At 40.9% G+C, this 26539-nt stretch overlaps 1 protein-coding gene across 4 annotated transcripts in view; it reads left to right on the forward strand.

The window, feature by feature from the left end:
- Positions 1-5166: 5166 nt before the first annotated feature.
- efcab1 (EF-hand calcium binding domain 1) overlaps positions 5167-26539 on the forward strand; it is a 29822-nt gene continuing 8449 nt past the window's right edge. For 2 of the 4 annotated variants that reach the window (XM_048606400.1, XM_048606395.1), the window contains exons 1-2: positions 5167-5381; positions 22143-22298. In XM_048606400.1, coding sequence (XP_048462357.1) covers positions 5300-5381; positions 22143-22298 — 238 coding nt within the window. In that variant the 5' untranslated portion in view covers positions 5167-5299. Of the gene's footprint in view, positions 5382-9725; positions 10089-22142; positions 22299-26539 lie in introns of those variants that run through there. The other 2 variants (XM_020520743.2, XM_048606408.1) reach the window with 2 other exon arrangements.

Below are 26539 nucleotides of genomic sequence, written 5' to 3' on the forward strand. Positions count from 1 at the left end.
CGTACAATGGGACCTTGATCAGATGGGCCAATGGGCTGAGGAGCAGGTGGAATTTAATTTAAATAAACATGAAGTGCTGCATTTTGGAAAGGCAAATTAGGGCAGGACTTATACACTTAATGGGTCCTGGGGAATGTTGCTGAATAAAGAGACCTTGTCGTGCAGGTGCATAATTCCTTGAAAGTGGAGTTGCAGGTAGAAAGGATAGTGAAGAAGGCATTTGGTATACTTGCCTTTATTGGTCAGTGCATTGAGTATAGGAATTGGGAGGTCATGTTGCAGCTGTGCAGGATATTGGTTAGGCCACTTTTGGAATACTGCGTGCAGTTCTGGTCTCCCTGCTATAGGAAGGATGTAGTGAAACTTGAAAGGGTTCAGAAAAAGATTTACAAGGATGTTGCCTGGATTGGAGGGCTTGACCTTGGGCTATATGGAGAGGCTGAATACTATGGGGCTATTTTCCCTGGAGAGTTGGAGGCTGAGGGGTGACCTTATAGTAGTTTATAAAATCATGAGGGGCATGGATAGGGTGAATAGGCAAGGTCTTTTCCCTGGGGTGTGTCCAAAACTGGAGGGCATAGGTTTAAGGTGAGAGGGGAAAGGATTTAAAACAGACCTAAGGGGCAACTTTTTCACGCAGAGGGTGATCGGTGTATGGAATGAGTTGCCAGAGGAAGTGGTGGAGGCTGGTACAGTGACAACATTTAAAAAGCATCTGGATGGGTATATGAATTGGAAGGGTTTGGAGGGATATGGGCCAAATGGGACTGGACTAATTTAAGATATCTGGTCAGCATGGACGAGTTGGACTGAAGGGTCTGTTTCCATGCTGTACAGCCCTATGGCTCTAATGTGACGGGCAACAGCATTGCAGAGAAATGCAGAATCGATGAGTACTGCAAAATGATTAACATACTTTAAGAAGCTAATCTTCAATAGTTCTGAATATTTTAGCTTCCATCTTCACCCAGAATGTTCCAATCTTTAATATGATCTCTGGAAGGAACTTTAAAAGTTGTTTTATTTGAGAGTTTCTTTCTTTCCAACTTGAGAAGCTGTGAATGTCTTTTAAATTGGGTTATTTACTTTTACAGCCTAATAACTGCTGCTCCATACTGAATATGCCCAATTAAGAATGTCGCAATCAGTTGCAGTACAACTGCAGAAGTACAGAGGTGAAAATCTTATCAGAGGGATCACTACAATTCTTACCTAAACTTGTTTCAAGGTCAGCTGTGAGAACTCTTGCTTTGTCATTGACCACAACCTCCAATACTACAATAAGTTATAGCAGGAGCAGCTCTGAGGAATTTTCCACCTGTGAATTCTGCTAAACAATGATTTGTGACTGAGATTTCCATGTAGTAAAGTTTCTTTGAGATTTTAAAAAAAGAACTCTGATTCCATTTCCGCTTATCTTAAATTTGTTGCCCTCATGTCAGTTGGCAAAAGCAAACTAGCACAATTTATCTTAACATAACAATCTTTGAAAATTAAAAGAGGTTATCAGGTCACATTATTATCTTCCTAAATTCTCAGCTTAACTGAAAAATCTTTCTCAAATCCTTCTTCATTTAAGTAATCTTGGTTGTATGGAGTATATTTATACTGCAATTAGTTTCTTCATGTAATGATGTGCTAAAAATAACAGCAATTCCTCTGCTGTAGCCTAAGGTGTTGCTGAAAATCAACATGGCTTTCTTAAATTCGTATTCTATGACGTAGATTTTACAGGAATTGGAATGGAGTTTACACCCAATTTTGATTACTTCAAAATGGCCAAGAGCATACATGTTTGCAATGACATTACACAGTTTCCTGTCCACGAAATCATTTGCAAGTTTTTCATTCAAAGTAATGGTGCAGGAAGGAACACCTGTTCAAATATAATTAGACAATCAGACATATTTAAATAGTGAAATACACGTCGAACATTTAATTTTCTAATACCGGAATTTCAACATGAAACTGTCATCCAGTGTTGCTAGGCAGTCTATCAATTTCTTTACTGTCATGTGCTAGCAAATGATTACATTATGAGGAAAGGTTAAAGTTACTAGGCCTGCATTCTATTGATTACTAGGAAGTAATCTAACTGAGGTATTTAAGATTATTATTAATTAGATTAAGTGGATAAAGTATTTCTTCTGGCAAAAGAATTGAGGAAAAATTGACAAAACCTTCGAATTAAGCTGTGCAGCAGTGATATCAGAAGCGATTCTTTATGCAGAGTAGTGGAAGACTGCAACTATCTTTCCCTAAAAAGCTGTTGAGTCTATCTTAGGTAAAAAGGTATTAAACATTACTGAACCAAAGTGCGTAGATGGAATAAAAATATGAAACAGCCAAGATTAAATTTAACTGGTGATCAAAGAGCTGTTTGGCCTATTCCTGTGCCAATCTTTCCAGCGCAGCATTAAAACTGGGCATTCTGCTTTCTATGTTAGAGCTTCAAAATGTAACAATTTGACACAGTCAATAGCAGCAAGTTTTTTTTTCCCTTTAGGAAAATTCCCTCCTCGTGATACTTCGACAAACAAAACTGCTGAAATGCAAGGATTAGGTTGGCCAAGGAGCACAGGAAGCCTTTCAGTTTAATTCATTCATGAGATGTGGGGTCACTGGCTCAGGCAACATTTATTGCACTCCCTAATTACCCTGGAAAAAGTGGCAATCTTGAATCACTACAGTCTTTGAGGCGCAGGAACCACCACAGTGCTGTCAGGAAGGGCGCTCCAGGATTTTGACCCAGTGATGGTGAAAGATCTGTGACGTGGTTTCAAGTCAGCATGGTGTGTGCCTTGTAGGAGAACTTACAAGCGGTGGTGTTACCAGGAATCTATATGCTGCACTTGACCCTCTAGGTGGTAGAGTTCATGGATTTGGAAGGTATTGTCAGAGAAACAATAGTGAGTTACTGCAATGCATCTTGTGCATGGTATACACTGCCTCTACTGAACTTTAGTATTGATGGTAGCGAATGTTGGATGTTAAGTTGGGGGGCCAAATAAGCTGCTTCAGTGTCGTTGGAGCTACATTCATCCAGGCAAATGGAGAATGTTTTATCACATTCATGAATTGTGGCCTTGTAGATGGTGGATCAGCATTGAAAAGTCACAAAGTTAGTCACTTGTCCCAGGATTCCAAGCTGCTGTCTTGCTCTTACAACCATGGTATTTCTATGGCTGGTCAATGGTAACCTCCAGAATGTTGATAGTAGGGGATTCAGTGATGGTAATGCCATTAAATATCATGGCTGACGGTTAGATTCTCTCTTGCTGGAAGTGATTGTTGCCTGGCACTTGCAAGATGTGATTATTACTTGCCACTTATTAATTCTCAGCCTCGATGTTGTCCAGGTCTTGCTACAAATGGCCACAGACTGCTGCAGCATCTGAGGTGTTGTGAATGACACTGAACGCTGTGCTATCATCAGTGACCATCCTCACTTCTGACATTATGACAGAGGGAACCTTATTGATGAAAAGGTGAAGATAGCTGAGTCTGAGGCCCTACCCTGAAGAACACCTACAGTGATGTCCTTGGACTGAGGAAATTAACTTCCAACAATCATCTTTCTTAGTGCTTTGTATGACTTCAACCAGTAGAGAATCTCATCACTTCAACCACCACGTCCCCACCCCAACCTTGATTTCTATTAATTTGCGGTTTTGCTAGGGTTTCTCGATGCCACACTTGTTCAAATGCAGCCTTGATGTCAAGGACAATCACGCTTGCCACATCTCTGGAATTCACCTCTTTGTCAGTGTTTGCAGAAACGCTGTACCAAGGCCAGGAGCTGGGAGGCCCTGGCAGAACCCTACCTGGATGCCAGTAAGCACCTATTCCCTTGCAAGTGCTGCTTGATAGCATTGTTCATGACTGCTCCCATCACTTTAATGATCAAGACTAGACTGATGGGGTGGTAATTGGTCAGATTGGGTTTTCCTGCTTTGGTACATGCCTGGGCAAATTTCCACATTGTCGTGTAGATGCCAGTCACTACACTGGCACAACTAGGGCCATGACTAGTTCTGGAGCTTAAGTCTTTGGTACAGTTGCCAGAGTATTGTTACCTTTAGAAGTTTCCTGATTGGAATGGAGTGAAGTGAACTGGTGAAGACTGGTATTTGTGTTGGTGGAAATCTCAGGAGGCCAAGATAGATCCTCCACTTTGATGACGATAGATGCAAACATTTCAGCTTTATCTTTTGCCCTGATGTGCTATGCTCTCCCATCAGCGAAGATGGGAATATTTGTGGACCCTGCATCTCCTGTCAATTTTTTTAATGTCCATCGCCATTGGATCCACTGGTTATGAGAAGACATTTTCACCACACAACTGCCAACCACTGATCATCTCCAACAGAGAATCTAACCGTCAGCGCCCCCCACCCCCACTTGGCATTCAATAGCATGACCATTGCTGAATCCATACCTGAATCAGCATCCTGAGGTTAGCACTGACCAGAAACAAAACTGGACTCGGCATATAATTACTGTGTCCTTAAGAACAGGTCTGAGGCTAGGTTCCTGCAGCAAGAAACTCACCTCCTGACTCCCCAAAGCCCACTGACAAGGCAAAAGTTAGGGAGTGTGACAGCATATTCTCTACTTGCCTGGATGAATGCAGTTCCAACAAGACTTGAGAAGCTTGACACCATCCAAAACAAAGCAGCCCACTTGTTTGGCACCATATTCACAAACATTAATCCCCTCCACCAACAACACTCAGGAACAGTGATGTATACTACTTAAAGACACACTGCAGAAATTCACAAAGGCTCCTTGACAGTGTTTTCCAAACCATGATTACTAGAAGGCCAAGGGCAACCAATACATGAGAACACCACCGCCACCACCTTAAAGATCTCCTCCACCACTCACCATCCTGACTTGGAAATATATAGCCATTCGTTCAGTGTGGCTCTTGGAACTTGCCAACACCCCAGTCCTATCCACCAAATGACTTACACTAGTTTAAAGAAGGCAGCTCACCAACATCTTTCAACTATGGATGGACAATAAATGCTGGCCCAGCTAGAAGTGCCCTCATCCCACGAATGAAGAAGAAAAAACTCTGCCAGTGTGAACACAGCACGACTACAGCCTACTCGTCTCTGCGGGGGAGCTATTGCCTGACGTCACCAGTAGGTGCGCACGCAACCGCCACCTTCGCGGGTTTCTATTGGGCCGCGTCTCTCGGCGTTACCAAGGAAACTGTGGCGTTGGTGACAGAGGGACAGAGACGGGAAGGTGGTGGAGTCAGTAAGGGTCTGGCGGCCGAACAGGAGCAACAATGTCTAGGATACGGCCATTAGACATGAGCAGGAAGCAGTACCAACAGCTGGCTGACACTCTCTGCAAACTTACCAAGCGTTGTAAGTGAAGAAAGAAGCGCGGATGCAGAGCTGGACGGAAGGGGCTGAAACAGCCGGCTTCCTCCCCAGGTCGGCCGGGTTCCCAGCGCCCGGGCTGTGGGGGACGGAGCTCCTGCTCCAAGGAGGAGGCCAGCGAGATTGTTGGACTCAACCTGTTCGGGGCTATTCAAAAGGGCCAGTGTGGTCCTCTGCCCCATGGAGGCTGCCTATGCCATCCCAACGAGAGAGAGCTTTTCTCTATCGGTCAACGGGATCTTCCAGCACGAATTTTAAATTCGACCTACTTGTCCAAGTTTGGGGGGCTCTTTGTGGAGATTGCTCTGTCGATTCCTGCTGTAACAGTGTTCACTCTCTTAGGAGTGAATTAGGAACAGTAGACAATTTGGTTCTTCGAACTGTTCCACTATTCAAGATCATGGTTGATGTGTTTGTGATCATCTCCTTGTCTTGTCTGCATACGCATAGCTCCTGGACTTCTTTCTCGATCAAAAATCTTTCTAACTTGGTCTTGAATAAATCCCTTGCTGCACCTGCATCCTAACTTTGTGTGATTCATATACCAGGATACTCAAGTCTTCAGCATCTCTTCTTTTTGATATAATACCACTTTTCTGTGCCAAAGTGGACAAATTCACATTTATTGACATTATACTCTTTCTGCCAAAGTTTTGCCCATGAACTTGGCCTGTGTACATCCCTGTGCACATTCTGCCTCCTTGTGACAGTTTACTTTCTTATCTATTTTGGTGTCACAAGTAAATTTAGCTACCAAACATTCAGTTCCGTCATCCTTATTGCTGATGTAGATTGTAAATGGTTGAGAACCCAGCTAAGTCGCAGGTTGCCAATCCAAGAAAGTTCCAGTTATTACTACTCTGTTTCCTGTTAGATAGCCAACCCTTTATGCTGCAAATATATTACTTCCTGCACCAGGTGCTCTTATCTTTGCAGCTATTTTATAGATTAGACAAATCAAATCAACAATAATGCCATAGAGGAGGAATTCATAAAGTGTATATGAGCTGCTTTTGTGGATCAATACATTGAGGAACCAGCTAGAGAACAGGCCATCCTAGACTGGGTATTGTGTAATGAGAAATGAATAATTGGCAGTCTATCCGTGTGAGGCCCCTTGGGAAGCATAACCACAATATGATAGAATTTTTCATGAAGATGTAGAAGGACATGGGTGGTGTGGTGGCTCGGTAGTTAGCATTGCTGCCTCACAGTGCCAGGGACTTGGGTTTGATTCCAGCCACGGGTGATTGTGTGGAGTTTACATGTTCTCCCTGTGTCTGCATGGGTTTCCGCCAGGTGCTTGGGTTTTCTCTGACAGTCTAAAGATGTGCAAGTTAGTTGGATTGGTCATGCTAAATTACCCATAGTATTCAGGGATGTGTAGGTTGGATGTGTTAGCCATGGGAAATGCAGGGTTAGGGTGGGGGGTGGGTGGGTCTTGGGGTGGGATGCTCTTCAGAGGGTCGGTGTTGACTTGTTGGGCCGAATGGCCTCTTTCCACACTGTAGGGATTCTATGGACATAGTATCAGCATCAATTAAGGTCCTGAATCTAAATAAAGGAAACTGCGATGGTGCAAGCCACAAGTTGGGCTATGATAAATTGGGGAATGCTGTTAAATAATGGGATAATGGTGGATAGGCAATAGCAATATTTAAAGAGTACATGAAGAAACTACAATGATTGTTCATTCCTGTCTGGCACAAAAATTAAAAAAAAGGTAGCATGACCGTGGCTAACAAGGTGAAATTAGAGACAGTATTAGATCCAAGGAAGGGGCACACAACTTGGTTAAAAAAGCAGCAGACCTAAGAAAAGGAAAAATTTAGATTTCAGCAAAGGAGGACAAAGGGATTGATTAAAACGGGGAAAATAGAGCATTAGAGTAAGCTTATGCAAGCATTCAAACTAATTGTTAAAGCTTTTCAGAGAATCCCTACAGTGTGGAAACAGGACTTTTGGCCCAACAAGTCCACACTACTCCCTCCAAAGAGCATCCCACCCAGACAACCCCTTCCCTGTAACCCCACATTTCCTATGCCTAATCCACATACCCCTGGTCACCACAGGTAATTTAGCATAGCCAATCCACCTAATCTGCATATCTTTGGACTCTGGGAAGAACCCAGAGCAGCCAGTGGAAACCCACACAGACATAGGGACAATGTGCAAACTCCAGACAGACAATCACCTGAGGGTGGAATTGAACCTAGGTCCCTGGAGCTGTGAGGCAACAGTGCTAACCACTAAACCACCATGCTGCCCTTTGAAACCTGTGCTTGCCTGGGAGTTGAACCCGGGACCTCTAGCATGTCAATGCTGTACGGAATCCTAAGTGAGAATCATACCCCTAGACAAACGAACTGTGAAAAAAAATTTAGTGAAGACAAATGTAGGTCCCTTACAACGAAAATGTGTAAGTTATAATGGGAAGCAAAGGGCTAGCAGACTAATTGAATACATATTTTAGTGATATCTACAGAAAGGAATATATAATGTCCCAAAAATGTTGGGGAACATCTAGTGAGAGGAACGGAAGGAAATCAGTAATAGTAGGGAAATGATAGTGGGGAAATTGATGGCATTAAAGGTCAGTAAATTCCAGGGCCTAATAATCTACATCCCAGAATACTTGAGAAAGTGGTCTGAGAAATAATGGATGTATTGATGGTCATCTTTCAAGAGTCTATAGACTCTAGAACTGTTTGCCTTGGTGGGTAGCTAATGTAACCGTACAGTTTAAAAAAGTGAGGTAGTGAGAAAACAGGGAATTATAGCCTGACATCGACAGTGGGGAAAGATGCTAATGTCTATTGTAAAAGTTTTAATGAAAGAGACATTGGAAAACAGTGATAGGATGAGCAGACTTGACATAGATTTATGAAGGGGAAATTATGCTTGACAATCTACTGGAATTTTTCAAGGATTTAGCTAGTAGAGCTGTTAAGAGAGAGCCAGTGGATATGGTTTACTTGAGTTTTCAATAGGATCCCACATAAAAGATTAGAATGTAAAATTAAAGTGCATGGGATTGGGGCTGTATACTGACCTGAATAGAGATGGCAAACAGAAAACAAAGAGTAGGAAAAACAAGGCATCTAATGATGAATAGGGTACATTTGGTATCTGTGGTTGGACTCCACCCATTCACATTATATATTAATGATTTAGATGAGGTGAGGGAACTAAATGCAATATCTCCAAATTTGCAAAAATACAAAGCTAGATGGTAGGGTGAGCTGTGAGGAGGATGCAGAGTGATTTGTGCTTTGGACAAGTTGAGTGAGTCAGTAAATGCATGGCAAATGAAGTATAATGTGAGGTGACCCACTTGATAGGCAAATTAGTATCTAAATGGCAATTGATTGGGAAAGAGAGTGCTGCAACAAATTCCGAATGACCAGTTGCTGAAAGTAAGTATGCAGATGCAACAAGCAGTGAAGAACACAAATAATGTGTTGGCTTTCATTGCTAGAGGTTTCGGGTACAGGAACAGGAATGTCTTGTTGCCAATGTATAGGGGCTTGGTGAGACTACACCTGGAGTATTGTGTGCAGTTTTGGTGTCCTTATCTGAGGAAGGACATTCGAGCTATGGAAAGAGCGCAACAATGATTTACCAGACTGATTGGTGGCAGGCAGGACTAACACAGAGAGAGAGACTTGATTGGTTAGGACAATATTCATTGGAATTTAGAAGAATGAGGATGGGGGTATCTCATAGAAGCCTATAAAATTCTATCAGGATTAAACAAGGTAAACACAGGAAAGATGTTCCCACTGAGTGAGGAGTCCAGAACCAGGGGTCACAGTCTAAGGATACAGGGTAGGCCATTTAGGAATGAGATAAGAAATTTCTTCACCTAGTGAGTGGTGAGCCTGTGGAATTCTTTGTTATGTAAAACAGTTGAGGCCAAAACATTAAATGTATTTGCGAGGAGATATAATTTGTAGGGCTAAAGGGATCAAAGGCTGTGGAGAGAAAGCAGGAGCAGGGTACTGAGTTGATTTGATTTTGATTTTGATTTCATTGTCTTGTATATTTTACATAAGAATACAATAAAATACAGTGAAAAGCTTGGTGCCATTTTGAATAATTTAAGAAGAAGGGGAAAAAAAAGACTTTGTTTGAAGAGTGCCCAGCTCATCACCCCTCCACCACTGCTTTGCCACCATCTACACCGGACCCAACCAATGCCGAAATCGCCAATCCTCAGGTGCCATCTATGTTGCTGGGCTGATAATCCTCTGCCACTGCCTCGCTGCCACTTGCACTGCACCAACCGACGTCAGAGTTGCTTCTGTCACTGCTGGTCCCACCTCATTAATGGTACCATGATGCCCTTCCACCACGGCTTTGCTGCTACCAGCACCAGACCCAACCATCAACGAAGTCGCTGATCCTCATGCACCATCTTTTGCCACTGGGCCTACCTTGCTGATGTCGCCTCTGCTGATGTAGCAGCCACTGATTTCAGGTCCTGTGCTTGCTCCAGAAAAGTAAAAAGGGGCTCACTGAAGGTCCACACTGAGCCCACTCTCCTCCTCCGCATTGGGCCTGCTCAAGGTCCGTGTTAGACCCCCTGTTCTGGCTCGAGACTGCCTGAAGTCCGCGCCCTGGGCCCGAAGAACACTTGAGATCCACATGCTAGTTGTCACTGCTGCTGATGCCGTCCAAGCTCAGGACAAGGTAAGTAAGAAAAGAAAAAACAAGAGAGGGGAAAAAATAGAAAAAGAAAAGCAGTCGGTGTGGATGAGCTCCAGCACAGGAGTCCTACTCTATTGTGATCTGCTATGATCATATTTAATGGTGGAGCAGGCTCGATTTGCTGAATGGCCTACTCTTGTTCCTATTTTCTATGTTTGTTTCATTGACAGAAGAGCTGCTGGTTCCTCTGATTGAGCTAGGAGCATTGGAAGCTCACCAACTGACTTGAATTGGAAGGTGAGCCCAGATGCAGTAATTCAGGAAGCTGACTACAGTAAAATCCCTCAGCTTGCTGCAGGCATGTGCTGGCTTAGTTACTCATTTGGTCCTGACATTAGAGCCCTGAAGACCCTGATAACGAAATCATAGCATTGTCACAATGCAGAGGAAGGCCATTCAGCACTTCATCTCTTTTCTGACTCTTCAAATGCCAATTTATTTAGTGCCATTTTCCTGCCTTCTCCACATGACTCAAACTTCCTTTCAAGTAGGCCTAATTCTCTTCTGAATGCCTTGATTGAACTTGCCTCCCATCACACCTGAGGAAGTGCAATCCTGACCTTAATCACTCATTGCAGGGCAATGTTTTTTTTTCTCATATCACTTTTGTTGATTAGTTTAAATCTGGGCCCACTTGTTCTTAAACCTTTCATAAGTGAGAACAGTTTCTCCTTATCTACTCTGCCCAGACTCCTCATAGTTTTGAATATCTTGATCAAATCTCCTCAACCTTCTTTTCTCCAAGGAAAACAGTCCCAACCTATCCAATCTATCTTCATAACTAAAATTTCTCATGAATGGAACTATTCTGAATTCTCTGTCCAATCTCGCCAGTGCCTTCACATTTTTCCCAAATTTGCGGTGCTCATAATTGGACGTAATAGTGTATCTGGGCTCAAGCTAGTATCTGATACAAATTAATCATACTTTCTTGCTGTTGCATGCTGTGCTCCTATTATTAAAGCCTGGGATAGTGTATGCTGTATTAAATGCTTTTTCAATCAGTCCTGCCCTCTTCAATGACTGATGCATATATGTATCCAGAACTCCCCACTCCTGCATCCCCTTTAGAGTTATATAATTTTTTTATATTGTCTCTCCATTTACTTTCTTCCCAAATTAAACATTTCATATATCTTCTCTGAAATTTTTTTAACCACTTGTCTGCCCACTCTATCAATTCACCAATTTTCCCTGTAAATTCTACAGTTCTCCCTGACTTATTGTAACTCACAATGCTTTCAAGTTTTGGACCATCCACAATTGAAATTGTGCTCTGTACTACTAAAGTCTAAATCATTAATATAGACCAATAAAAACAAGGGTCCCAACCCTGACCTCTAGGGGTCCGACTACAAATGTTCCTCTAGCATCCATTGGCCATTACAGAGATTACAAATGATTTATTACACAGAAAAGAATATAGAAACAGGCTGTTTGGCCTAGACAATCTATCTGGTATTTATGCTTCACTAAAACCTCTTCACTCCTTCACTTTGTAAATTCTATTCATCGCTCTGCAGTTATTGCTAGACCAGCTGCACATTTATAGAATTTTCTGCTTTGATGTCAGTTTTCTAGCATCCACTGTTTTCGTTAATAATTCAAGTGTTAGTCTTGTTTAATAAGCTGTATGAATTTAAAGTGGTATTCAACTGTATTGTCACAGAAATACCAAATATTAGAAAGGAAGATGCCTTTGCATTTAATTGGCTGAGGAACACTGGTTCTAAAGGAGTGGACAATAATTGCATCATTGGTGTTGGATATGCAGTTCCAAACTATACCATCAGTGATTGCCTTAAAAAATATGGCAGAAGTTGCATTATAACATGGGCTACAGAGGGCAGTTTAGTGACAGTAATGTATATTATTAAGACCTTTCATCTTTCATTCTTTTTGTTTCTGCTTTACTCTGTTCCTTTAACTTTCAGCTTCCCCTCCCCAGTCTGTAAGCTCTGCTGGTATTTTTGCTGGAAAATAAGAGAATGCTGTAGAGTGAGGCTCTTCATACATCCAAAAGACAAGATAAAACCATATACTAAAAATATAAAATTTTTAATTATAAAACAATAAGCTGCATGATGCCTGGAATTACAGCACATGATGGTATTAGATTGTGATTTTAAGATGGAAAAGTGAGTGATCACAGTGATCAAATGATCATGGCAGATCACCCAACTCAGTACTCCTGCTTTCTACCCACAGCCTTTGATCGCTGAAATGAGGGAGATTTGGGAACCTCAATTGTTATCTTACTTGAGCGTTACTGGTTAGAGACAATGTAACAGCATCCCTGATGAGTTAATACTGGGCAAATGATACTAGAATGAAACCTGGCCTGATAGATTACAGGTTTGAGTTTTGGAGTTGGTTACCGTGGTGGATTGTTGCTGAATATTTACATGTGAGATTGTAAAGGTTATTTAACAAGTTTCTTATGCAAAATACAAGGAGAAAAACAAAGCTACATTTATAAGACAGTTTAGAAAGATCTTAACATTAACAGCAGAACAAGTTTCAACTATTCTCTATCATTATTTTTATAGCCACTCAATTCTATATATAAAAAACACACTCCTATTGCAACTGTTTAATTTGTTACTTAACTGACACTTTTCAGTTCTCAGAAATGCTGAGAGTTAAATGACTTGTTCCTAATTCTGCTAGTACAAGCCGTTTCAAATTCTAATGGTCTAAATCTCTTTTCAGTTCTGATAATTTCAAAACTTCTACACAAGTGGTCAAAGGTTGTAGGAGTCATAAACTAAAATCTTTCTGATAGGCTGAAATTCTTTTCTGAACTGAAGTCAAACTAATCTATGTACGCTGATATGTTCTTTTTATCACGTGTATGTCATAAACTCAGCAATATAAATTTCACACATTAGCACCAAGAACTTGGCTAGATGCATGTCTTCTTTGAAATTATGTCTTTAGTTCAGTTTTGTTTGATTTGAGTATGTTATACAGCTTTTGTAAGTTGTTTTGATTGTTTTCTGGAAGACAGCATAATAATCCTTTCTGATTTTTAAAGTAACGTCATATTATCCAATCTGACTACTGTAAATACATTATCCCAAATGACCTTTGGACCTCATTAAAAAATTCAGTTACCTTCACATAACTGAAGCCATCCATCTCCCTCTATTTTAAAATTCCAGATTTGCCATGAAATTTTTATTCCAGCTTTTCCCACAAAGAAAAAATGAAAAGTGTGCTTGAATTATTTTCTGTCAAAATTTCTTATCGCTATTTTTACTTCACATTGTCAGTAATAATATATTTATATTAAACATCCAATGATTTTCATAACAGCTATAGAGTCATAGAGCTGTACGATATGGAAACAGACCCCTTGGTCCAACTTGTCCAGGCTGACCAGATTTCCTAAATTAATCTAGTCCCATTTGCCAGCATTTGGCTCATTTCCCTGTAAACCCTTCCTATTCATATACCAATCCAGATGTCTTTTAAATGTTGTAATTATACCTGCCTCCACCACTTCCTCTGGCAGCTTGTTCCATACACACACCACCCTTTGCATGAAAAGGTTACCTCTGAGGTCCTTTTTAAATCTTTCCCCTCTCACCTTATGCCTTCTAGTTTTTGACTCTGCATCCCAGGAAAATATCCTTGGCCACTGACCCTATCTACGCCCCTACGCTAAATGCCTTCTTCACCACCCTGTCTACCTGTGACACCACTTTCAATGAACTATATGTTTGTACTCCTAGGTCTGTCTGTTCCACAACACTCCTGTCATACTCTGAGATAACCTTTTTGGCTATCCACTACACCGCCTGCTTTCGTATCTTCTGCAAACTTACTAACCATGCCTCCTATATTCACTCCTATATACATGCAAATCATTTATATAAATTATGAAAAGCAGTGGACCCAGTACTGATTCTTGTGGCACACAGCTGGTTTCCAAGCCTCCAGTCCAAAAAGCAATGCTCTACCACCGCCTCCTGTCTCCTACGTTAAAGCCAACTTTTTATCCAAATGACTAAGTCCACTTGGATCTCATGATCTGGCCTTACTAACTAGTCTACCATGTAGAACCTTGTTGAATGCTTTGCTGAAGTCTACATAGACAACGTTTACTACTCTGCCCTCATCACTCTTCTTTGTCATCTCTTCGAAAAACTCAATCAAGTTAATGAGACATGATTTCCCACACACAGAGCCATGTTGACTCTCCACAATCGGTCCTTGCCTTTCCAAATACATGTAAATCCTTTCCCTCAAAATCCCCTCGAACAACATACCCACCATTGACATAAGGCTCACTGGTATATAGATCCCTGGCTTTTCCTTACAGCCTTTCTTAAGTATTGGCAACACATTAGCCAACCTCCAATCTTCTGGCATCTCATCTGTTTCTGTTGATGATACAAATATGTCAACAAGGGGTCCAGGAATTTCTTCCCTAGTTTCCCACAAAAACCTGGGAAACACCTGATCAGGTATTGGGGATTTATCTATCTTTGAGTTTTAATACTTCCAGCACCTCTTCTTCTGTAAAATGCACTCTTTTCAAGATATCACCCTATTTTCCAAGTTCCCTAGCTTCCATGTCCTTCTTCACAGTAAATACTGATGCGAAATATTCGTTTAGTATCTCACCCATCTCCTGTGGATCCACACATAGACAGCCATGTTGATCTATAAGGGGCCCTATTCTCTCCCTAGTTACTCTTTTGCCCCTAATGTACTAATGGAATCTCTTTGGATTTTCCTTACCTCTATTTACCAAAGCTATCTTATGTCCCCTTTCTGTCCTCCTGATTTTTCTCTTAAGTATACTCCTACTGGCCTTATACTCATCTAGGGATTCACAAGATGAGGGGTGTTTTGTGACTGGAAGTCTGTGTTCAGTGCAGTTCCACAGGGGTTGGTGTTGAGGCCTTTGCTGATTGTGGTTTGTATAAACAATTTAGACTTGAATGTAGGAGGATTGATCAACAAAATAAAAAATACAAAAATTGGTGGGGTGGTAAGTAGTGAGGAGGATAGCCTTAGATTTCAGGAGGATATAGATGGGCTGTTCAGATGGGCTAATCAGTGGTAAATTGAATTCAATCTGGATAAATGTGACGTGATGCATTTGGGCAGGACAAACAAGGCAAGGAAATACATGATGAATGGTGGGACCCTGGGAAGCACTAAGTATCAGAGGGACATTGGTGTGCATGTGCACGAGTCACTTTTGGTAGCAAGACAGGTGGATAAAGTGATTAAGGTAGCATATGGGATACTTTTCTTTTACAGCCAAGGCATAGGGTTTAAGAGTTAGGGAGGTTATGCTCACTTGTTTTTATTAGCTGAGGCATGGAATACTAGAGTATGGAAGTTATGCTGGAACTGTATAAAGCACTGTTAGGTCACAACTGAAGTACTGTGTGCAGTTCTAGCCACCACATAATAGGAAAGGTGTGTGGTATTAGTGAGGATGTAGAGGAGATTTACTAGGATGCAGCCTGGGCTGCAGGGTCAGAGCTACAAGGAAAGATTGGATAGGCTGAGATTCGTTTCTTTGGAGCAGTGAAGATTGAAAGGGGACATAATACAAACATATAAGACTATGATGGGCATAGATACGATGGATAGAAAGGTATTTTTTTCCAGTTCTAGTGGTTTCAATAACCAGTTGGCATAGATTTAATGTAAGAGGTAGTAAGCTAAGAGGAGAATTGAGGAAAATTTCTTTTTGAGATTGTCAACCAGAGCGGTTGACAGCACAACATTTAGATTATCAAAGGCACCCTGACATTCTTTTGTTCATTCAAATTTCTTCTGTCTCTTCAACAAACTTGTCAAAGGAACCATTGTCAAAGGAAACATCTGATAAAATCCATTCAATCCAATATGTCATAGAATTTTGTGTTTTGTTTTGGAAATAAGGAAAATCCATGATGGCTTTATTTTTCCTTCTCTAGATGCTACTTGGCCTTGTGCCACAGTGTGACCCAAGTCACATTTGTTTCAGTAAATTTACTTTCAGTAAGACATATGACCAAATTGTTTCTATGTAGCCAATAACACAGTTTGCTGAACTAATGTTCTTGTTCTTCCTGGGTTTGGCTGAACACAACCAGATTGCTTAAATAATCTTTCAATAATTTTGATTAATCGGTGCAATATTGCTGGTACATTTTTCATTCCAAGCAGCATGACTTTACATTGATAATGTAACATCCATTGTTACAAAGCTTGATATTTCTCTAGTTCTATCAATCATTGGAACTTTCCAATATCCTTTGAGCAATTCAACTTTTGAGACAAATTATGCTTATTAAATTCTCCCAATATGGTCTTCCTGTCTTGGACTAGGCCACAAATCTGCCTGTTAACACATCGACTTTGTGATAATTGGTACACTGTCTTGCAAACCATCTGCTTTTGGGACCATCAACACAGGTGAATTCCAGCTACAATGACTTGGTTCAATAATGTCATTGTCCATCACAAACTTAATCTCTTCCCTCACTTGATTATTATCAATGGAATGAGTCTGTAAGGATGTTGTTTTATGGGTAACACATTCCTTACATTAACATGGTGTAGAGCTAAAAATGTTTGCCCTGGCCGATTCACACAAATCAATCTGAGTCTGCTATCACTTTTATAAGTCATGTTGATTGTTTTCTGGAAAATAGCATAATATTCCATCTAATTTTTAAAGCAACTTCATATTATCTATTTTAATTACTGGTGAGACAAACATTGAATTTTCAATTTCTGATCCATCTTCCAATTGTTCTAATATTCTAATTTTGCTCACTTGTCTTTCAGAACTGTAAATACACCTTTCTTGTCATAGGATGACTTTAACACATGAACATGATATATTTGCTGATTTTCTTTCTGGTTGTGGGAAACTATCAATTTAAATAAAATCCTCATTAATAAGTTCCAGTGAACCTCACTTTTAATGGTTCCCAGAAACAGGTAACAATACTAATACCTTGCCTTCAACATCGCTATTTTGAGTCTTGATTTTTATCTTTAATCTGATCTAGATTTTATGTTCTTTGAGCACTTGTCAAGTGCTTTTTGGCCAACGCACATGCTTTAATTAGTTTCTTACTGAAACTTGAAACTTAGAAGTGTAGTTTCTGAGCTTTGATTTATAAATTTCTCTTCAATTTAGTTAAGTAATCCTCTCCCCTTGATTCCGTTTATCAGGTTTTTTCTATTCATTTATGGAATGTGGGTGTCGCTGTCTGGCCAGCATTTCTTGCCCATCCCTAGTTGCCATTGAGAAGGTGGTGGTGAGCTGGTACCTTGAACTGCTGCAGTCCACCTGCTGTGGGTTGACCCACAATGCAATTAGGGAGGGAATTCCAGGATTTTGACCCAGTGACAGTGAAGGAATGGCGAGATATTTCCAAGTCAGGATGGTGAGTGGCTTGGAGGGGAAATGGAGTTGATGGTGTTCCCATATGTCTGATGCCCTTGCCCTTCTAGATGGAAGTGGTCATGGGTTTGGAAGGTGTTGTCTGAGGATCTTTGGTGAATTTATGCAGTGCATCTTGTAGATAGTACACACTGGTGCTACTGAGCATCGGTGGTGGAGGGAGTGCATGCGTGTGGATATAATGCCAGTCAAGTGGGCTGCTTTGTCCTGTATGGTGTCAAGATTCTTGAGTGTTGTTGGGGCTGCACTCATCCAGGCAAATGGGGAGTATTCCATCACACTCCTGACTTGTGCCTTGTAGATAGTGGACAGGCTTTGAGTAGTCAGGAGGTGAGTTACTTGCCACATTATTCCTAGCTTCTGGCCTGCTCTTTTAGCCACTGTGTTTATGTGGTGAGTCCTGTTGAGTTTCCGGTCAATGATAACCCCAAGGATGTCCTTAGTGGGGGTTTCAGTGATGGTAACACCATTGAATGTCAAGGGGTGGTGGTTAGATTGTCTCTTATTGCTGATGGTCATAACCTGGCATTTATGTGGCCCAAATGTCACTTACCACTTGTCAGCCCAAGCCTAGATATTGTCCAGATTTTGTTGCATTTGAACACGGACTGCTTCAGTATCTGAGGAGTCACGAATGGTGCTGAACATTGTGCAAACATTGGCGAACATCCCCACTTCTGACCTTATGATTGAGGGATGGCCACTGATGAAGCAGCTGAAGATGTTTGGGCTGAGGACACTACTCTGAGGAACTCCTGCAGAGAATTCCTGGAGCTGAGATCAGTGGTTTTGATCACTTAACTGAGAGAAAAAAGTGCTGGGAAATGTGAGAGAAATCATTATTATGGAAGAATTTCAAAATAGTTTTCTTGTAAACATTAAAAGTTATTTAGATGAGCAAGTATAAAGATCTGAGGGAAGCAATTCTGGAAAATACCCAAGATATTTCAAACAGAAAGTTACATGTCAGGAAAAGGTCACACTGGAAATCCACAAGGGTATTGGAGGAATATAAAATCTGCAGAGGGAAAAGATTAGTTTTAGGAAGCAACAGAAGGATGATAAAATAATAAAAGTGAAAGGCTAGAACCTAAAATTGTTATCAAGAAAATTTTATTGATAATGAGACCATACGTATTAAACCCAGTTAAATATCAGACCAATTGCAGTGGTAGGAATGCTAATGGACTCCTGGGAAAAGGATGCATTGGAAAAGGAAATGGGTGTTAAAACTGCAACTGTAATGCAAAGGTAGTATCCGCCTTTAGAATCTATTAAGAAGGGAGAAAAACCACTGATCTCACACCACTTAGTTTCTCTTGCAAATGCTTGCAAATTCCACAAACATCTGTTTTTTTTCTTATAGTCTTCAGTTGATAAAGTTCAGGCACAAGTTCATAAGCATTGAGAATTTATTTTTTAGAGGTTACGTAGTCTGCAGATTGTTCTTCTGACAAATTGGTATACACATTCCAGCTGTACATGTTAAAACAGTCTGATGAAGGGTCTAGGCCCGAAACGTCAGCCTCTCTGCTCCTATGATGCTGCTTGGCCTGCTGTGTTCATCCAGCCCTGCACCTTGTTGTCTCGGATTCTCCAGCATCTGCAGTTCCTACTATCTCTAACATTAAAGACACCTCATCTTCCCAGCTGCCTTTTCCAATGACATGAACTATTTTTTGACTCTGTCCTCTGAATATTTAAGCACTATATGTTGAATTTTAGCTAAATCAAACTACTCATTGAAATCAGAATCACCCTCTGAGCTACTATTTCCTCTTTCTTCGTTTATTCTAAGCTTTCAATCTCTTCAAGTCATGCTGTTTAATTTCAGTCCCTCTCTGAAGTTCAAGCTTTTTATTTAAAGTTCAATATCCATCACTCCTTTCTTTTCATTGTTTTCTCTTTCCATTGCTGTTTCTCGTCTTTTTCCTCAAACTGAAGTTTTTAAATTTCTAACGGAATCTCAGCCATTTCTAGAGGTGACATCTCAATTTTGGAGTATCGTGTGCAGTTCTGGTCACATTATAGGACAAATGTGGAGGCTTTGGAGAGGGTGCAAATGAAGTTTTGCCAGGATGTTGTTTGGATTGGAATCTATTAGCCATAAGGAGAGAAAATAAAATCCAAAGAATGTGAATGCTGGAAATTCGAAACAAAATCAGAACTTGCTGGAAAAACTCAGCATCTGTGGAGAGAAATCAGATTAACATTTGGCTTCAGTGACCCTTCATTAGATCTGATTGTAGCTAGGAAAAGGTTGGTACCTATTACTGGGGAAGGGGTGGGAGAGGGGGAAAGAATAAACGATAGGTGCATGTGGAGCTTGGAGAGAGAAAAACAATTGGGCAGACAGAGGAATGGGTAAATGTCAGCCTGGACGAATGAATAGCAATGGGGACCACAGTAGCTGACAATGAGTTGTTTGTGGTAGCAGCCCATGAGATGACAAGGCCTGTTGTGTGTGGGTGCTCAGGCTCTAAAATTATTGAACTTGATATCAATTCCAGAAGGTTGCAGGGTTCCCAAGTGGAAAATGAATGTTGCTCTTTCAGGTTGAGCTGAGCTTTGCTGGAGCACTGTAGCCATCTCCTATCGTTTAGTCTTTGCCCCTCCACCATCCCTTCCCTCGCATATATACCCACCTTTTCCTAGCTACAATCAGCTCTAAAGAAAGGTCACTGGACCTGAAATGTTAACAATGGTTTCTGTTCACAAATGCTGCCAGACCTGCTGAGTTTTTCCAGCAATTTCTGATTTTGTAGCTATAAGGGGAGGTTGAACAATCTTGTTTTATTATTACTAGAGCTTCGACCTGATAGAAGTGTATAAAATTATGAGAGGCACTGATAAAGTGCATAGTTGGAGTCTTTTTCCCAGGTTGGAATACTAGAAACATACATTTAAGGTGAGAGTGGAAAAGTGTAAAGGAGATGTGTGAGGAAAGTTTTTCTACAAAGAGGGTGGTAGCTGCCAGGCAAGGTGGTAGAAGCAAAGACGATAGTTTAAGAGGCATTTAGACTTATGAATAGGCAGGGAATATATTGATACGGACCCTGTGCATGCATATGGGATTAGTTTAAAATGGCATCCTGGTTGGCATAGACGTGGTGGGTCATAAGGCCTGTTCCTGTGCTGTTCTGTTATATGTTCAGGTTTTTCTCCTTTTTATTCCAGAATTTGAGTAATCATTTTAAATGTGTCATTCTTATGAGATCCTGCTTTTATTTCTACCTTCATTATATCTGCTAACTCCTTCAGTTTAGCTTCAGTCAAAGATTTCAAATAATCCACTGTTAGGTCTTCTACTCACAGAAAATCCTTAGCAACATTCAAAGCCATTTTAAAGCTAATCATCACAATAAACTGTACTCAATGCTTTTTAAAATGTCTACTACCTCCACATACCTGTTTTTTAAACACAAATTTCTCATAGATTCAATAAAACTTATGCCGGAAGAGGCCCTACTTTGTTCTCATCCTAGTTAATGGTAAAACTGGACAAGTCAGATTTCAAAATGAAACCTAGTTTGATGGATCATAAGTATTTTTGTGCAGTTGTTGCTATCGTGGTTGACAACTGAACATGTTCACACAAGGCTGCAAAGGTTCTTTAACAAAAGAACAAGTTTACTACTCTAATGAAAAAACACGGTGTATGTAAATAGCAAAACAAAGTTTCAGTGCATTCTCCAGCAATATCAAATATTCAATCCAGAGAAATGTCGTTTATCTCAACTCGTTGATTTCTTACTTAACTGTTTTCAATTGTTCTTCTTAGACTGCTGATGTCCATGTCTGCTGGTATGAACCTTTTAAAATTCTGATGACCTAAACCTCTTCTCAATTCTGACGACTTGAAAACTTGCATACAAACTGTCACAGCATGGAGGATTTACAAACTAAAACTACTAGGGTGAAATTACCTTCTAAACTGAAAACTTGATTCTTCTGAACTGAAGTTGAAACTAATCTAATAGCCTCTGATCAACTTTTTTCCTGTCTGCTGTAAATTCAGCTGTTTAAGTGGTTCATTAACTGATACCACAGATGTCACTTGATTGTATCACATGCCTTCTTGGAAGGTGTCATTAGTTCTTTATTCTAAAAGACTTTGTGACTTCTTAAAAAATCTGTTAGCTCCACAGAACTGAAACCACACATCTGCCTCAGTTTTAAAATTCCATGTTCCCAAATGATAATAACTTAAATATTCTTCATCACATAGCTGACACAAACTTTCTATGTGTAACATCATAAAATCTTTCCATTGACATTTTCACTGGAGATGGACGACTATGAGGTGCACTTCCATTTGTAATATCAGTGAAGGTGAACTTGTGAAATTTTATGAGAGAGACTTCACAATAAGATCTGCTTTTAGGCTATCCCTCACCAATAATTCTGAAGCAAAAAGTACTGGTAATGGTACGTATTTGAAATAAAAGAGGTGCAGGTAGCAATTTCCTTTTAATCTCAGTTTAGTAAATTAAGTTACATAGAAATCTAAATAATCTTACTGCTAAAGATCAGTAGTACTTTTAATAAGATGAATACGTACTATTTCTTATCTTAATTGAAAAGCATTTTTTTCTGTCCATATATTGCAGTCAACAGACATGAGGTGCAGTGTTTAATGAAAGTCTTCAGTACGCTTGTTGCCACTTTCCCTGAGCAGCGGATTGCAGTCGGACTGGATCGAAACAAGTTCAGAAATGTTCTGCACACTACATTTGGAATGACTGATGATATGATTACAGATAGAGGTTAGAGTTATAATATGTTGCAGATGTGATAACTTTTCGTGAAATGTAAATCTATGCATTGAGCAACGCAATGTGGAGCCTTTGTATAATTGTGCATGTGATTGATGGATTTATTGTCACGTGTACCGAAGGACAGTGAAAAGCTTTGTTTACAAGCAGTACAGGCAGATCATAGTAAGCAAGGATGTACAGATCAAAAGGACTTAGAGGCATAAAGGTTACAGTGCATAGCGCATGCACTAGGCGAGATCAACGTTAGTAAGATCAGCATTATTTGAGGCTAGAGAGTCTATTCATCAGTCTAATAACAGCCGAGAAGAAGCTGTTCCTGAACTGGCTGGTGTGTGTGTTCAGGCTTCTGTATCTTCTGCCTGATGGAAGAGATTGTAGCAGATCATTACTTGGGTGCAATGGGTCTTTGATGATGTTTGTTGGCAGCCTTTCTGTGGCAGTGAGTTGTGTAAATAAAGTCCATGGATGGAAGGTTGGCTTCCATGATGGTCTGCGCTATGCTTCTGTAGTTTCTTACGGCCCTGGGCAGAGCAGTTGCCATACCAGGCCGTTATGCACCTGGACTGAGATTGGAGTTGATGTGGGCCATGACCAGCCTCTCGAAGCATTTCATGATTATTGAGGTTGGAGCCATTGGGTGGTAGTCAATAAGGCACATTGCATGTTCTTAGCATTTGAGCTGAAAGGCATTAAGCTAGGTACATTTTTAAAATGTTCAATACAAGCCAGTGGCTACAATAGTTCTTAACTTACATTGCAGCATTGGAAGTTAAATTTGAAAGATTTCAACACAAATTTAAAGAATTGTTCGTGAATTTTTATACTCATTATTTTATATCATACCATGGTTATCTGGCAGAGGAGGCATCTTCATTTAGCTTGCCTTTAATATTGTTCACAGTTCCATCGCTATTCCAATGATAAAAAGAGATTTTGCTGCATTTTTGGCTAAATGTATGAACTGAAGTTGAAAAATATGCTCATAAATGAGATATGGCGTAAGATTTTCCTTTGGTCCACTGCCAAGTGAATTGGGGCTCAAAAGCTCAAACTGTGTAAGGCGATTTCCAGTGGTGATTTTTATATTTTGGCTAATTAATGGCCAGAGAGTAGACTGGCCATACAATTAGGAAAGATTGATAGGGTCTTGAAGCTGAGGGTAGGCCATGGGAGGCATTTCAGCATGAAAACATCAGGATGCTCTGGCAGGCAAGTTAAGGGAATGTCTACTTAAATAGAAGCAGCTTCTCTCCAACTTCAAAGTTAAAACAAAAAAGTGACCTACCAAAAAATGACCTTTAGTGTGGGGTGCACCCATCCTAGGGTGGCTTGTAGCTGCTATTAAATCCAAGTAAAGAGGGAAGGCAAGTTTTCGAGTTGTCAGAACTGAAAAGAGGCTTAGGCCATAAAAATTTTTAAAGGTTCATACCAGCAAACTTGAACAGAAGTCATATAACTATCTCAACAGTCTAAGAATAACAGTTGAAAAGAATCAGTTAAGCCCCCTTGGCATCTCCCCCTTGAGTGAATGTCAGGAGGGGGACCAGAAACAGCAGAGCAATGTTGGTACATAATTATTTGGAGGCAGAGACCAGCCAGCGCTTAATATGCATGCACACATCAATAAACAGTCCATTTGTTTTAACAAATAATTCTCAGCACTTCTTAGATCAGATGCTCCTGACAAGTGTAGGAATCCCATTTGCGACTTTCACTTCACTCTTCCTTTGCAGCCACTTGATAACACTGTTGATGAGTCCTTTTATCATTTTGCTGATAATCGAAAATATACTGATAGGGTGGTAATTAACCAGGTTAGATTCGCCCCTCATTTTGTCATAAGATTTGCCTGGTTTCCACATTGCTGGGTAGATGCAAATGTTGCAGCTGTATTGGAACAGGGTTATGGCTATTTCTAGAGCACAAATCTTTCGACAATAGCTTGAATGATTTCACAATCCACAGTCTTTGCAGTTACCAGTGCATTCGGCCTCTTGATATCACGTGGAGTGAATCTTAAGACTGACATCTGTGACAGTGGGAACCTTGAGAGTAGGCCAAGATGGATTATCCACTTGGCACTTTGACTGGAGGTGGAAGAAATACCCCACCCTTGTTTTTTGTACTGATTTGCTGAGCTTTCCCACATTGAAGATGTGGATGCTTGTGAAGCATCAACCTCCTGTTTATTGTTTAATTGCCCATCACCATTCTCAACTGGATGTGCCAGAACTGCAGAAGTTAGATCTGATTCATTGGTTATGGGAACACCTAGACCTGTCCATTGTATGCAGTTTCTTTATAAGTAGATCCTGTGTCATAGCTTCATCAGATTGACACCTCATTTTTACCCAGTGCTGTTCTTGTCATATGCTCCTGCACTTTTCATTGAACCAGCGTTCATCTGCTGGCTTGAAGATCATGGTGGAGTCAAGGATATCCTGGTTCGTGAGGTTGCAGATTGTGATTGAATATAATTCTATTGCTGCTGCTGACAACCCACAGTGCCTCATGGAGACCCAATTTTGAGTTACTAGATATGTTTGAAGTCTGTCCCATTTTTCACTCAAGATAGTGTCACACAAAATATGGAGGGTGTCCCCAATGTGAAGACAGGATTTGCTCTCCACAATGACTCTGCAGTTGTCACTTCTACTGATGCTGTCATGGATGGACACATTTGTGGCAGGTAGTTTCGTGAACCACATTGTCAAGCAGATTTTCCCCTCTTGTTGGTTTGCTTGCCATTTCTCACAGACGCAGTCCTGCAGTGATGTCTTAAAGACTCAGCTATTTCAGTCAGTGGAGGTACAATTGAACTATTCTTGGTGAAGGACATTGAAGACCCCCACCAGGTAGCCCCTTCCACCCTTAGTGCTTCCTCCAGGTAGTGTTCAATATAGAAGAGTACTGATTTAAAAGCTGAGAAAGGGAAAAGGAGAGTGGGTGTGGGGAGGGCGAAGGTAGAAGTAAACAGGTGGTTTACTTGCCCATGTTTGACTTGATAACATTAGATTTCATTGGGTCTGGAGCTAGTGTTTAGAACCCCCAGGCAATTCCTTGCCAACTCTATACCATTGTGTTACCACCTCTTGTAGTCCTGCCCTGCCCAGTTGGACAGGGGACATCTAGGGATGGTGTTGATGATGTCTGGGATAAGGCCTGCGATTTATAATTCTGTGAATGTGGCTAAGGCAGGCTGTTGTTGACTAGTATGCGGGACAGTTCTTCCAATTTTGGTACAATCCCCAAGTATTCATTAGGAGCACTTTTCAGGGTCAACAGGGTTGTATTTGTCATTATTGGGTGTTTTTTTAACTCACTAGTGGGACATGGGCACTGTTGGCTGACCAGTATTTATTGCCTTCCCAAGTTGCTCTTGAGAAGGTGGCAGTGAGCTGCCTTCTTCAATTGCTGCAGTCCATGTGCTGTAGGTTGACTGACAATGCACTTAGGGAGGGAATTCCAGGATTTTGACCTGGTGACAATGAAGGAATAGCGATATATTTCCAAGTCTAGGTGGTGAGTAGCTTTGAGCGGAACTTGCAGATGGTGCCATTCTTGTGTATCTGCTGCCCTTGTCCTTCTAGATGGAAATGGTTGTGGGTTTGGAAGGTGCTGCCTAATGATCTTTAGTGAATTTCTTCAGTGCACCTTGTAGATAGTTCACACTGCTGCTACTGTTGGTGGTGGAGGGAATGGATGCTTATGGATGTCATTCCAGTCAAACGGGCTGCTTTGTCCTTGATGGTGTCAAGCTTCTTGAGTTTTTTGGAGCTACACCAATCTAGGCAAGTGGGGAGTATTCCATCGCACTCATGACTTATGCCTTGTAGATGGGTGCACAGGTTTTGGGGAAGCAGGAAGTGAGTTACTTGCCACAGTATTCCTAGCCTCTTGTAGTCACTGTGGCGAGTTCACTTGAGTTTCTGGTTGATGGTAATCCCGAGAATGTTAGTGGGGGATTCAGTAACGGTAACATCATTGAATGTCAAGGGGCAGTGGTTAGATTATTGTCTGTTACTGGAGATGGTCATTGCCTGGCATTTGTGTGACGCAAATGTTCTTTGCCATTTGTCAGCCCTAGCCTGGGTATTGTCCAGATCTTGTTACATTTGAACATGGACTGGTTCGGTATCTGAGGACTTGTGAATGGTGCTAAACATTGTACAATCATCGGCGAACATCCCCACTTCTGTCCTTATAATGGAGGGAAAGTCATTGATGAA

The sequence above is a fragment of the Rhincodon typus genome, chromosome 2 (genome assembly GCF_021869965.1).
Source record: "Rhincodon typus isolate 14 chromosome 2, sRhiTyp1.1, whole genome shotgun sequence".
NCBI lineage: Eukaryota > Metazoa > Chordata > Chondrichthyes > Orectolobiformes > Rhincodontidae > Rhincodon > Rhincodon typus.